Source organism: Tiliqua scincoides, chromosome 5 (genome assembly GCF_035046505.1).
Source record: "Tiliqua scincoides isolate rTilSci1 chromosome 5, rTilSci1.hap2, whole genome shotgun sequence".
Taxonomy (NCBI): domain Eukaryota; kingdom Metazoa; phylum Chordata; class Lepidosauria; order Squamata; family Scincidae; genus Tiliqua; species Tiliqua scincoides.
The window spans coordinates 22,034,574-22,049,639 of NC_089825.1; the positions used below are offsets into that span (position 1 = coordinate 22,034,574).

At 41.9% G+C, this 15,066-nt stretch overlaps 1 protein-coding gene across 1 annotated transcript in view; it reads right to left on the reverse strand.

The window, feature by feature from the left end:
* The window catches only part of MALRD1 (MAM and LDL receptor class A domain containing 1), a 241,450-nt gene that overhangs the window by 91,916 nt on the left and 134,468 nt on the right, over positions 1 to 15,066 (reverse strand). The window contains exons 21-22 of the mRNA XM_066627647.1: positions 6,361 to 6,368; positions 5,267 to 5,439 (exon numbers count right to left, since the gene is read on the reverse strand). Of these exons, the coding sequence (XP_066483744.1) occupies positions 5,267 to 5,439; positions 6,361 to 6,368 (181 nt within the window). The remainder of the gene's footprint in view (positions 1 to 5,266; positions 5,440 to 6,360; positions 6,369 to 15,066) is intronic.

The window sequence follows — 15,066 nt, forward strand, 5'->3', positions numbered from 1 at the left end:
ATACAAAGAATTCCAAGGAATTAAGAAAAGAATGTTCCTCTCATCAAAACAAAAATTAACCACATCTCTGTGAATCAGCTAGCAACAAAGTTCTAGAAAAGGTTTTTTTTTAAAAAAGACAACACAGAAACCTAGTGAAACTGTATATCAAATAGATACATTTTTAAAGAACTTCCTGTTTTCACCTACTGTGTGTATCAAGTATATTCCCAGGACAAACTATAGGGAGCAGCTGAACTAAGCAGTCAAGTCTTGAAAGGGAATCACATGCTGAGGGTGAACCACCCTTGAGTTTGATCCCACCATGTCCAAGCCCTTAAATTCATTTTGTAAATTCAGATTCAAATGAGTGCTTCAGATTTCCAAATAGCTAGAAAAGAAAACATGTCTGACTCCAAGAACTCCGCATGGTCTGTTACAAAGCAAGCCCCCCCCCCCAAATAAAAATTCCTTTGTAAATCTCAATGAAGGGCAATAATCTTAACAATAGTCAACAATAGGGGTGTGAAGTTCAGAAAGAATTTTCAACCCTTGATGCAGTGACTCTGCAAATTAATTCAGCAGTTTAATTAAGCTGTAAGATTTTCCTCAAATTTTTGAAAAGGGGGCACTGAATCATATTGGTCTGTCCTGCGCAAACACCAGAATTTGGCTAGGTAGTAAGTTGATAAAAGTGATTTAAGAATTTTGCAAGTGCTTTTAAATGTATAGAAAAGAGGGGAGAGGGTCTACTTCATACCCTATTGGGCTCCCAACATGGTCTACGAACAATTTTATGTCCAACTACCCCCTTTTTCTTTCTGATGGGGGCAGTGTGTGTGTGTGTGTGTGTGTGTGTGTGTGTGTGTGTGTGTGTGTGTGTACATGCACAACTGGGGGTTCAGTGTTGGGGTTTGTCCCAGGAGCCTGAGAACCTGGTACCAGAGCTCAGTCTTATAGTAGGAGGGTTTCTCTGACAATCAAGATACTGTTCCATAGTCTTCCAGAATGTTAAGAAGCCTAAAATGTATTAATGTTTTTATTTGACATATATTTTATATGACACATGTAACAAATCTCATCTGTACCATTTTGGCTTTGATCTTCTAGTTTCTCTATTGATTGGTGCTTCCCTCTTGGATTTCTTCGCCCTCCCCTTATACTCATCACAAGTCAAACCCTGCCAGGCCTCCTGCATTTATAATGTACTATTGATGAGCAAACCCAGGATACTGCGTAATAGTCTGAAAACATTTCAACCACGGCAAATAATCAATGGCATTGAAGACAGCTAGCAAATACAGTCATGTTAGCACAAAGCATCATTCACACAGGAGGAAATGGGTTGCAGACAGAAATAGTACCAGTTGTCAAGTAGAGACAGGTGGTCCGATTCAGCCCATGTGATAAAACTGATGAATCAAGAGCTACAGACCTAAATACAAGAGGCTATACTCCATTGAATATAGTGAGCTTACAGTGTAATCCTAAACACTGAGTTCAAGGGGGTTTACAGGTGGGGCCTCCATATCCGCGGATGCTGAATGTTTGTCTGGCCTAGCCTACCTGAGTTCTCTAGAGGAGACCAGAGTTATGCTCCAGTTGCCTCTGGAGGGCTTTCTGAAGCCTGCAGAGGCTGCACGCATCTGCCTGCAGTCACTGCACGCTTCAGAATGGGCATTTTGGCCAAAAAAAGAAAAGTAACTTCCAGTTTCTGGAGGGAAACAGGAAGTGATTTTTTTTTTATTTGTATGGTTTTTTTAAAGCCCCTTCAGCTTAAAGGGGCCAAAACCATGAATTTCATTATCCACGGTTTCTGGTCTCTGCTGGGAGTCTGAGAATGGATACCATGCGAATAATGAGGCCCCCACCTGTATTCCCGAATAAGCATGCTTTGGATTGCAGAACTCAAACTTGGAATTTGGTAGTCTCAGCTTTGCTTAACCAGTGGCATCAATAGGGTGTGTGGACCACACCAGGTGATGCACCCGGGGGAGGGGGTGACACAATTTCTGCCAAAATTGTGAAAATCTTGGTATTTTTGAGTAATACCATCATGTTATATGCCATTCAATGTGTAATTTAATGCAGAATGCAACAAAGCAAACCACATTGAAATATCTGCATTTTATCAAAAGCTATAGCCAAATAACCAGAAAAGGAAAACAACCATCTGTAACTAAAAGTGGATTTCCTTAACTCAAAACTGACTAATAAGATTTATTGTTCTGACAGCTAATGAGGTGTTATCATGACACAGCAGGGAACCAATAAAGCGTTAGTATGAGTCAGCTCTAATTTCCATGCATCAGAGCTAATACTATGACTCTTATTCAGTTGTGAGAGTGTCATTAATTTGGCCACTGGTTTTTTTTGTTGGTTACTGATTTCTTGGGTGACCTATTAAAATTAATAAATAAAGTTAATGGGGGTGACACCAACCCTAGTGATGGCAGTGCATTTAGGCTGTGTGTAAGATATTGTAAATTTATTCTGTATAGTCTGTTAAGAGAGGAGGTCCATCATGGTGTGACACAATGAGCTCTCACACCAGGTAAAACAAAACCCTAGTGGTGCTTCTGTGCTTAATGTATCAGTGCTGTAAATACTGTCTTCAGATAGCTGTTGACAGCCTGATTTAAGAGCTGATTTAAGAGACTGGCAGTAATCATGATGTGAAGAAGGTTATGCAGGATCCAAGAGCTTTCTGTTTGTTTGGATGCTATTTTGTTTCTTCTAATGCTATGCTTGGAAGGGTTTCAGCTGAGTCGTGGTGAAACAAGGACCACTCCAAGTACAAAAGAAGTTATAGAGAAGAAGCCCAAGAGGAAGAGAAGAGCTTTAATATTTTATTTGTGTTTTCATCTTCTTTGAATAAGCTGCGATGTGCGCAAGTAGAGCTAAAAAGCTGTAGCTCACTCTACTCCAAAGAATAATAAAGAATGAATCCCAGGTATGAAAGATGTAAAGCCTATATTAGATAAAGAAGCAGGGAGAAAGAAGCGAGAATTTTAAAATAGAGGCAAACCTGTGGATGGTGCATACACCCTCCATCACAGAAAATAAAAGATTTAGAGGGGAAAATTTCATTGGTGCAATAGAAATAGCTGTCCCTTGTTTGCCCTTTAAAAAGCTCTATACTACTGAAACTGGTCTCCTAAACTGCTTTTTGAATTCAGGAGGAAATGATTTATTTCAAGAGGGCATAACAACTTTCTGATAGATTGTCTTCTTAGGGGACAATCAATGGTTCTCTTTCCCTCACTCTACCACTTGTCATTTTTTCAGAAAGGTAATGCTATCAAATAACTGTCTTCTCTTTCACAGGACAAATTAACAGTGCAGTTCTAATCTGGATCCGAGGTGGTGTGGCTGTCCCCACACAGGCCCAGAGTGTCGCAAAGATGCTAAAAGGCACATCAGTGGCTACTTGAGAGCCAGATGGTTCATGCTGGCCCAGCAGTGCCAGATCCTAACCCTGAGCTGGCCGGCACAGGTATGTTCATTCCAGGCAGCATGGGGAAAATATATCCCCTTAACCCAAGAAGATCTTCAGCTGCATTGGGTGCAACACAAGTCATGAGGCCTGGATGTGCCAATGCAGTTTAGGGCTGGGCTGCCTGTTACATTTTTAAGCACAAATTCAGAAACATTTCTTTGGGACAAATCCTATCAATGACCACTGAAACTTACGAAACAATATTTGTCAGTCTTTTCAATACGAGCATGCTATGCCACGAACAAAAAAATTTATAGGCAGAATTACATACTATCACCATGCTCATCAATAATGGAGATGGATGACCTTGAAAATCGCCTCTGGAAAACGCAAGATAAAGGATTTCCTCAGGCAGAAGAAAGAAGTCGAATCAAATATGCTGTGCTTTCAATTCAAAAGCTGTAGGGAATTTTACCCAGCCAGATGTGTCATGTAGAAAGCCAGGTCTAATCTGAAGAACTGCATCAATTCTGACACAGAACAGACTTAACAAATTATATTGACTCTTAGACACTTTTGCCTCAAGGCATCATAGCCTAGCCAGGTGGGTTTCACAATAAGCAAAGATATGTTGGCTGAGATATGACAATATTGATGATCCAACCTACAATAACTGCAGATTCATCAAAATGAAGTCATCACTGAATCAGATGCCATATAATTCCAACTTCTCTTTATGGATGCTGAGTAAATTACACATGAAAACTGTGTTCAGGCAGACACAGGTAACAGAGGTAATGTTTGGATATCCATGTGAGAATATTTCAGGGAACAAGGAAGGTAAAGTGAGCTGTCCTCACCATTGAACAGCACAATATTTCTAATTTCATTGACATAAAGCTACTCAAATGGCCCATGCTGGTTGATGTTTTGCTCAAGTTATTATTATCAGTATTTATATACTGCTTTTCAATTAAAAGTTCACAAAGCAGTTTACAGAGAAAATAAAATAACTAATGGCAACCTGTTCCAAAAGAGCTCACAATCTTAAAAAATGCAAAAGAACACCAGCAGACGGCCACTAGAAAAGACACTGCTGGGGTGAGCAGAGCAAGTTCATCATACTGTACCTAGAAGCTGAGAACTAAATGGAACAGGCAACCTCTTGTATCCATGGATTCAGTATCCACAGATCCAGTTATCAATGGTTCCCCGCACGCTGCCCTGCGCCCATTAACTTTATTTAGGTCCTTCCTGCTTCCTGTTAATGCTTGATTAGTCTCTTCAAGTGTTTAGGCTGCCTGCCTGCATGCCCTGCTATAAGTTGCATACTTATAGGATTCAGTAAGAAGCATTTTCTCTTGGCACCAGCATTAAGAACCTAAATGAAATGAATGAGCAGGTGTGTGGGAGGGGGGGTGCAGAGGAACAGCAATAGGGTTCCCCATATCTGTGGTTTCTGTATCCAGGTGACCCTGGAACAGATATCCCACAAAAATGGGTGGACGCCTGTACTTGCATCTAGTTCAGTGAATAGTTAGATGAAGTTATTTAGTGTTAGAACTTCTAGGAAAACTTTACAAGAATTTTCATTCAAACAAAACATATTAGTTCAAAAAAAGATTTAAAAAAACAACAACAAGCTTCTCCCCAAAATCTGCTTTTCACATAGCAAGAATGCATTTTTGGACAGGAAAGCAAATTATCTTTGATGTTGCATCATTTGATACATGATATTGGATACTTGATATTTCCATTCATTAATTTTTGAAGAACTTTTTGTTTCTGTCAAGTTGGCATGAATCACAAGTTCTGACATAAAAATGTAGGCAATGTGTTGAGTCTTACTCGTGCTGCAGTTCTTGTACTCAATGTCGTCTATTGCTGCTCCACCTCCAAGGTCTTTGACTCGAATGCCCTCAAATATGACTTCAAAGTTTCTTCGCTTTCCCAAATGTATTTCCGCTCTCTTCCATTGGCCACTAGAGTCTCCAGAACTGCTCCACAACTTGAAAAAGCCGCTCTCGTTCTGATAATTTAAAAGAAAGACTAATAGTTGTAGGGCACACAAAAAGCTCAGAAAACAACTACCCTATTCCCACAATCCCACAACCCTTTAGCGGATAGCAGAGGCCAGAATATGCTTCCACTTCATTCTGCAGTAGCACAAAATAGACAGTTGGAACTGTTTGTGTGTCTCAAGTACAGATAAGAAGCAGACTCTAACTGCTCCTTCTTTGACTGATAGTCGAGTCAGACTGGTCTTCCCTTTACCATGACGTTCTTCCTGGGAGACAAATGTCCTTACAGCCCAATCCTATACTTCTGTGCCAAAGCAGCTACCGCTGTACCCAGCAAGTGCCGGGAAACCACAAGGACTCAACTGGGGGAAATGGAACTTCCGTCCCCTTCCCGCGAAGAAAGCCCCAGCCCTGGCAATGGGTCTCCTTGTGTCTGCACTGCCTATTTTGCTGGCACAGAAGCGACAGCCTCTGTGTCAGACCGTCCAGCCTGACACAGAGTTCAGGATTCAGCAAAGGAGGGCACTTCAGGAAGAAAGGTTCTAACTAAGCTTTTTCTCTGCAGCACTAATTTTCTACTTGCATTGCACTCAGTTTTTAGTGTAGGAGAGCATTTAAAAATGTGATTATCTGCATTACATTCTATCACTTCAGTGCTCTACTGCCACATTCTGTTCTGCTGGATGCTTAGGACCAGGTCTGCCTTTTCAAGGTGTCCCAAGAGCACTTTTGTCTTCACAAAACAAAGGTTACCAAATGTATCTAATTTTACAAATTTTGGCAAAAATGCTCTCAGTATGTCTCTTTCTGAAGGGTTAACAGATAAATCAGACTCTTAAATGAACAGACAGTTATGTCAGTAATGCACACATTGCCACTTATGTTAACCAAAGTCAAATGCCCCGTGTCACTCTTGATGACTTTCCCAGCTGCTCCTCTTTCAGGACTGAGATCACACAAGCAGTTCAGAGAGTGCATCTAATTATCACATTGAGAGTTGTACTGCAAAAATTAACGGTCCAATCCAATGGAGGGCTTACAGCAGCAGATCTCACAGTCCACTGCTATAAATCCTATTATGGCATCATGAAAAGCTAACTACTGCATGCTCCGGAGCCGCTGGCACAAACAGCCGGAGGTTCTGTGTCCCCACCAGCAGATCCTGGACACTGACCAGAGCAGGTACACTGGCGAAAGGCAATAGGAAGATCAAGGTGGAGATCGGGTCAGGAAGGGGGCAGGAGGGGGAGAATCTCAGTGGCATCAGCACACACCAATATTCTATGCCCCTTTCCAAGTCTGGATACGCCCCTGACTTTCCTCAAATTTATACCAGCAAAAGAGCTGGCATAGGTCTCAAGAGACCCACTGACAACCAGATGGTCTATAGGGAGGTAAGGAAAACAAAGGGGGGGGGTAGATACCTGAACACTGAATCTTTCTGTTAATGACACACTAACAGAAAGATTGAATATACAGGTATCTTCCCCCCTTTTTTCCAGTGCGTGATTCCAGACTCCAGTGCATGAACATTCTGAACATGTTGAATTTGTTCTGTCCTCTCCCATGTGCAATTGATTTAGAAGTTATGGCATGATTAGTTAACAGCAAAATAAAACAAACAGGGCCCTCATTGATACTTAGCTATACAAATAATATGTGCGCCAATGAAAATCAATTATAATTTACATAACTCATTTGCCTTCTGAACTCTCCCTACCTTGGAAAGCTATGGGTATGTTCATTACCTGTGTCAAACCCATTTTTGGCCTACAACCAATATCATTAAAGTGGATTGAAATTTTTAATTGAACAAGCATTAACTTCTCTAAAGCTCAATCTGCAGCTAGAATATATAACTGTCAGTTTTTTTTCCTTCTCCCCTCACCCCAACTTAGCAACACAGAGATAATATGAGGATGAGAAATTAAATTCTAGGATGCCTTTAGTGATGAGATATATGAGCTGAGACCTTGATCTAAACAAACAAAAAAAATCACATAATTGCCATCAGCAAATAGCCAACTCTGGTACAGGACACTGCTTGTATCTTGCTGGATGTAGGAACAATCTTGCACTTGCTTCTCTTTCCATATATGCCAGTCTAAAAATGTTTTATGCATTTATTATCAGTATGTTGCTTAAAATTTGAAAAAGTTGATCCAGTCTTAGAGTGATAGAATTAGAGAGATGCAAGAAATAAGTGACTTGATTTAGGTCATGCAAAGAAAATTATAGCAGTGGTTCCCAAACTTTTAGCACTGGCACCCACTTTTTACGACGCTCTGTCAGGACCCACCTAGCTTTATGAGACTAAAAAATAATAGTTTCACTTTACCAGCTGCTCAAGCTTCTGTTTTTATCCTTTATACTAGGAGGGGAGGAAGCATCTTCTGGTGCATTTGTTGAACTCTATGTTCATCAGACTGGGATCTTTCTGATGGTCCCCTTCAAAGAGGACTGAGGCATGTTCACCCATTCATAGGTAAACACACGTGTGGTTCATTTTCGCTTTCCATAGGGCTCGATACACTTCCTTCGTCAGCCGGGGAGGCAGTTCCTTCTTGAAAATTTGTTGGGGCCTGTGTTCAGCAGATTGGGATTATTTTGGTGCCATAGCATTCCCTTCAGCCTGCCCTTCAAAATAGACTGTGGCATGTTCGCCTACTTGTGAGTAAACACACAAGTGTTGCTCCATTTGTTACAATAGGGCTCAATACATTTTCCTTGTCAGCTATCAGTATGTCAGTTTTGTAATTCACCAAAACTGGGTCGCAATCCACAGATGGGTCTGAACCCACAGTTTGGAAACCACTGGTCTATAGAATTATCCAGATTATGTCATGAATAGAATAAGAAGGAAAAAAAATAAGAGAGTGGAATAGGCTGGGGCTGTGGGGAGAACAGCTGACCTGCTTCCTCATTATTACCTGCTTACCTACTCTGGTGGGTGGCCAGTGATCTGGCAACACCTACAGGAAGGCTCTGGCCTTCCAGTTGGGGATCTGGCAGTGTGTGACTCTGCGCACCACCAGAGTGTGCTTTAAGGCTGCTTTGCAGCACTCAATGCTGGCAAAATGTGCCAAATCAAGAAAACAAGTTAATCATAATAAAAAACAAATTGTTCGTAATCAAAAGCAAAAGAATACAAAGTGGTACAAGACCAAACCAGTGGTACAAGACCAAATCCACAACCGAAAATGTCCAACAATATCAGCCACCCACCACCACCAAATATCTCCAAAATGATGTAGCTATTGTACAGCTCTTATACTCAACACTGATGTGTCCAGACTGGAAGGGGAGCCTTGATTTTTTCATTTTCTAACTATAAGCTAAAGTGGTCATAAAAGCACAGGCTAGGAGACTGATAGCTGAGCTTATAATAAAAATCTTTGCTTATACTATTGGTTCTTTGAGTAATGGAACTTTCCAGAAATTGGTCAGATGTTCCAGGACAGCACTGCTTCTTTCTCCCCTAAGGTTTGGCAAATCATAGTTTGGGCTTTGTCCACAGGACCAATAAACCTTAAAAATCTTCTATGAGGGGCATTTGCTGAGCTCCATTTGAGCTGAGATTATCTGTAATTGGGGGGAGGGGGAAGATTGCAAATAAATCTAATACATTATAAACGACATTTATGAGTCAGCTTGGAATTCTTGAGGAAAAAAATAATTTTCTTTATGAGTTCTTTACAAATACTCATAACTGGAGACTCACTTTCTAACTGAGCTGAAGAGAGTCTGCCCATCACTGCTGCAGACACAGTAGGGCACAATGACATTCAGAGCACAATCTTAACCAACTTTCCAGCAGTGAGGTAAAGGCAATGCGGCTCTAAGGTAAGAGAACAAACATTCCCTTACTCTGAGGAGGGCTCCGTGAGTGCCACCCAACTGCAGGATGCAGCACACGTCCAATTGGCACTGCTATGCCAGTGCTGGAAAGTTGGTTAGGATTTGGGCTTCTGTTGTTTACAGACTAGAAAAACACCCAATTTAGTTGGAAGAAAATGTATTTATTTTAAACATTTATATCCCACCCTTCTATCCCTGAAGGAACCACAAGGGCTGCTAACAGCATAGCTTCAACACAAATCCCATGAATCAGCAGAAAAACAAGAAATGGAAAAATAAAAAGGCAACAAGCAAACACTGCCAAACCAACAATCCAAAGGCCAAGGAAAAAGCCAAGGAGCAGAAAAAAATGGTCCAAGGCATCAGTGATATACCAGCTGAAACAGGTGAGCTTTCACTGTCCGCTTGAAGATAAGAATTGACTCAGGGCCCAATCCTATCCAGCTTTCCAGCACCGATGCAGCCACGACAATGGGGCATGCGCTACATCCTGCAGTAGGGAAGCAGTCAAGGAAACCTCAAAGTAAGGGAATTGAGATGATTGAGACATACAAAATTATGCAGGGGATGGACAGAGTGGATAGGGAGATGCTCTTTACACTCTCACATAATACCAGAACCAGGGGACATCCACTAAAATTGAGTGTTGGGCGGGTTAGGACAGACAAAAGAAAATATTTCTTTACTCAGCGCGTGGTCAGTCTGTGGAACTCCTTGCCACAGGATGTGGTGCTGGCGTCTAGCCTAGACGCCTTTAAAAGGGGATTGGACGAGTTTCTGGAGGAAAAATCCATTATGGGGTACAAGCCATGATGTGTATGCGCAACCTCCTGATTTTAGGAATGGGTTAAGTCAGAATGCCAGATGTAGGGGAGAGCACCAGGACGAGGTCTCTTGTTATCTGGTGTGCTCCCTGGGGCATTTGGTGGGCCGCTGTGAGATACAGGAAGCTGGACTAGATGGGCCTATGGCCTGATCCAGTGGGGCTGTTCTTATGTTCTTATGTTCTTATGAATGTTTGTTCCCTTACCTTGGGGCTGCATTGTGGCTGCACCGGCATTGAAAAGTTGGATACGATTGGATCCTCAGCCAGCCACGTAACCTTGGGAACTGAGTTCCCAATCTGGTTGGTGCCACCACAAGGTGGCAAGATGTGAAGTAGAATCCAGTTGATGAATGCAGGGTCATGCAGGAGAAGGTGGTTCCTCAAATATCCAGGACTTAAGTCATGTAGGCCTTTAAAAGTGAAAGCCAACACCTTGAACTGGGCCCAGAAACAAAGTGGCAACCAGTGTAACTTCTGCCTTCAAAGCTTGAGATTCCCTCTCTCAACTACTTTGATTATCTACAGCTGCTCGTCTTATGCATTCCAGAGTCAGCATGTAATGCTAAAATCATGTATGCCAGTGGTTCCCAAATTTTTTGGCATTGGGACCCACTTTTTAAAATGACAATCTGTTGGGACCCAACTACTGTAGGTTTACAAGACTTTTAAAAAGAAATATTTACAAGTAAAAATACCCAGACAAAAAGACACTCAAACAATTTATCTCCCTACATTTACACAAGTTTGCAAAACTCAGGTGCAGTTTGCAAGGAGCTGAGATCTTGGCAGGGTACCGTATTTTTCGCTCCATAAGACGCACCTGACCATAAGACGCACCTATTTTTTAGAGGAGGAAAACAGGAAAAAAAATATTCTGAACCAAATAGTGTAATAAAATATTTAATAAACTATAACAGAATAACATTTGAACCATCCCCCCCTTCTTAGGGTGAATGGGATCATAAACTGGCATGAAGATCCCTCCCTTTATTAGGGTGAATGGGATCATAAACTGGCATGAAGATCCCTCCCTTTATTAGGGTGAATGGGATCATAAACTGGCATGAAGATCCCCCCTTCATTAAGGTCCCCAACGTGCACTCTTTTTTGCAGTATTCGCTCCATAAGACGCACACACTTTTCCCCCCCCCCACTTTTTGGGGGGGAAAAAGTGCGTCTTATGGAGCGAAAAATACAGTAATTAGCAGCTAACTGATTTTTGAATAACTTCAGGGCTTGGGGCAATTAGTTATCTGATCTTTCCATCAACCCTGTTTTCATTTGAGGCTCTGATTAGGGCTTCCGGACCCACCACTTTGGGAACCACAAGTGTATACTCAAAATTACCTTGAAAATCCCTTACATCCAGAAAACATGTACTATCTCTTTAAAAATTATGAGTGTCAGAGAGGAACTGAGACCAGCTGAGGGAGCAGTAGTTTCATTCTCTGATCTCATGCTCCTCACTCACCCTCAGGCGTGCATTTAGTAAGTGGAATGGCAGACAGAATCACCCGCACCACTTAACTGGTTGTATTTCACTAGATTTGGGGAGGGGGTTGGTGATGGTCTGCCAAGTGTGTATAGTTGAATTTGCGCAAGAACTGCACATAAGATGACAGGCAATTGTACTGAAACACAAAACAAGTCAAACAGAGAAATCTGTAACACAGCATGATTTGAAAAACCGATTAAGGCTAAAGTAACTAATAGGTTTCAGAGCTTAGTTTTGTATCACGTAAGTAGATGGGGGTAGAATGCAGGCACTTAATTGCATCTAATCTTTTTGTTGTCTCTGCACATACATGCAGCCTGCCCTTGAAATCACTTTGGTGTGGGAAAGCATCACAAAATGTCATTATTAAGAAACTATCCGATTAATTTTATAAAAGTAGAAGGGAGCTAGCTATTGATTGAGGAATTAAGCAGGATGTTTAATTGAAGTGGAAATAATGGTAAATTATAATGGAAATTTGATCTCTTTAAGTATTTTCTGGTAATAATCCATCTAGTACTGCAGCATTTAGCACCCTAATCTTGCAAATGCAGTTAGAGAAATGCTTTGTTTATTGGAACAAAAGTATTTTTACTGAAGTCTAGTCAAACAACCAAGGGCATTTGGAACAGTTACATAAGTGATTCTTCTGCAACTTTATGAACATGTTTATCTGGAACTACATTTCCCTTCTACTTCATAGCCTTTGCCGTTACAAAATGTATAAATACTTAATAAAACATCAAACCCAAGTGAATGCATTGCAGTATAAATATATCACCACTTCTAACTGAAATTCTGTTTGAAAAATACCAATTTTATGCAGTACAACTTATTCAAACTCTATTCAAAGCTTCAAATTAGCTTGAATGACAGAAACAACTGCCTCTTTATTCACAGCAAACTCTACTAGTTTCTACATAGTTTGGGGCGCATGCATGCTCAGCTGCACACAATTTCTTGCTATGGCTGCATCAGAACTTGTGACCAGATCATGCACTGAGCATATATCTATAGGAGGGCTACCCTGGTTGAGCCAAGTCTTCAAATCCTCACAACTACCACATATTTTTCTCCATTTGCTAATGGGGAGAAGGGAGGAGCTGTCCTCCCCACCATGGCTGTCACTGGTAAACTTTGGCAGAGGCAGTGCATGGCTTTGCTCCCAGAGCATAGGAATGGCACATGGGATGTCAAGAATTTGCAGCCTTGCACCTACCTCCCTAAAATTTTGTTGATACTGTGGATAGGTGGTGCCAGCTGAATGGAGAGAACTAAAGTCAAACACTGCCAAATCCAGATGTAATGCTTAACTACAAGAAGGCTTTTCAACAGATGGTGGTGATGAAACAGTGAAACAATGCCCAATATTTTAGAGCAGTAGTTCCTAAACTCTGCAGCAGTGCAACCTGCCTTGTCCTCGGAGGTGGGTCACAATGTAGTGCTCCTGGTAGTGCCGCCATACTTTGTTGGGAGGCCCCAGAGGCCTCTTCCAAATCACACAGAGCCCATGACCCACTCTCTTGGTCTCCACAGACCTCAGAATGGCCTGCAGAAGCAATGGAAGGCAACTTCCTGTCAAACTGGAAGTTGCGCCCACAAACAGGATGTCACTTCTGGTCACTTCAGTGGGCTATCCTGAGGCCTTCCGAGGCCAATAGAGTGGGTCACATGCTCAGAAGAGGCCTCTAGGGCCTCCTAATAAGTCATAGTGGCACAACCAGGACCATCATGTTGAGCCCAGTGCACATGGGATTTCAATCAAACCACCACATATGGGTTTGTGACCCACAACTTGAAAAATGCTGTTTTAGAGGATTGTCCATTTTTGCTTACAGTGAGGACCAGGGTACAGCAAGAAGAGGAAAGCCAAGAAGAGTTACCCACCTATTTCTGGTAGCTGCAATGCATAGATATACATTACAGCTACCAGAAATATTTTGGCATAAGGAAGAGCAAGAACAGATAATTCTGGCGGCCTGGCTGCTGCAAATTACACCCCCAGCCCTATCAGATCAGAATATAACTGGAGAGGAAGACAGCATAGACCAGCTAACAATGTATGTAATAAACCTCCTGCCCCCATGATCCTGGGAGTTTGGCTGGAATACCAGCCTTTTAAAATCAGCTGCCTGTTGGGGTCCTGCCATCAAGATCCCTTAAGGACACCCTACTTGGAGGTATATGTAGGAAATCCCCCTTCAGTTACCTGTTGGTTATGGTCCCTGCCTAATACCACAGTGCTGGCAGAGAGCCAGTTGAGATGAGCACACCAAATCAAAAGCAACACAATAAGCAAAGGAGCTATAACATTTGCTACGTGGTAAAAGTTCAACAATCACAGGTTAAGCAGAAACATGGGTAAAATTCATCCCCAGTGCCTTTCTCAAACAGGTGACACCAGCCCATAGCAACCGAGCAAAGTAAAGCACTGCACAAAAGTAGAGGGAGAGAAAGCTGTCAAGCAAAACACTTGTAGTGCCTGGACTGGCCCCCTGGTCCACCTCAGAACCCTACTTCTGAGTCAAACAGCTTACTTGGTCCAGGATGTTGTGTAGGGTTGACAACTTCGACGGAAGCTATTCCTGGAAATTTGCCTTTCCCATATGAAATGATGTCATTAAATCAGACCCTGTCAAAACATCTAGGATTGCTCCAGTAGTCACCAGAGATTGATACTGATTGCTGGAGTTCCAGTTCTGGGGGGCTGCTAACCAGAGCCAGGGTGGTGTAGTGGTTTGGGAGGTGGACTTAGATCTGGAAGATCCAGGTTCAAATCCCCCCCTCAGCCATGAAGCTTCCTGGGTGACCTTGGGCCAGTCACTTTCTCTCAGGCTCACCTACCTCACTGGGTTGTTGTGAGGACAAAAGGAGGGGAGCAGCTGTGTACACCGCCCTGAGCTCTTTGGAGGAAGGGCGGTATAAAAATGTGAAAAATAAATAAAATAATAATCTTAATGTTATATGGATGGACAGGAACCTGTCCACAGGGGCATCAGGAGTACCTTCACTCAGTCCACCCAGGTACACACCCAAAGTCTCCTCCTGATGAGGTAGGGAACTAAGAGCTTTCTTGTGCAGGTTGTCTCAAACACACACACATGGAGCAGTAAGAAAACTGTAAAAAGTATATTTTATAACTCTCCTCTTTTCTCACAAGAAAATCAATAACTTGAAGCCAGACCTGACAGATTAACATAAATTTTCTTTGGTTCCCTGTCACTGTAACAGGGGAAAGATTTTAAGTATCCTATAGCAACAGGAAAAGCAATGGAAATGTCTTTTTCTGCTCACTTGCTTTGTTTCTTCCAAAACATGTGCAAAATACAGGATCCCTTCTTCTCCCTTTCTCAGCCATCTGAACACCCATGAATTATTTACAGTGATTTCCAAATCCACTTACATTTCTTTCTAGGAATAGACAGGTCACTTGGGTTTATGTGTTTAT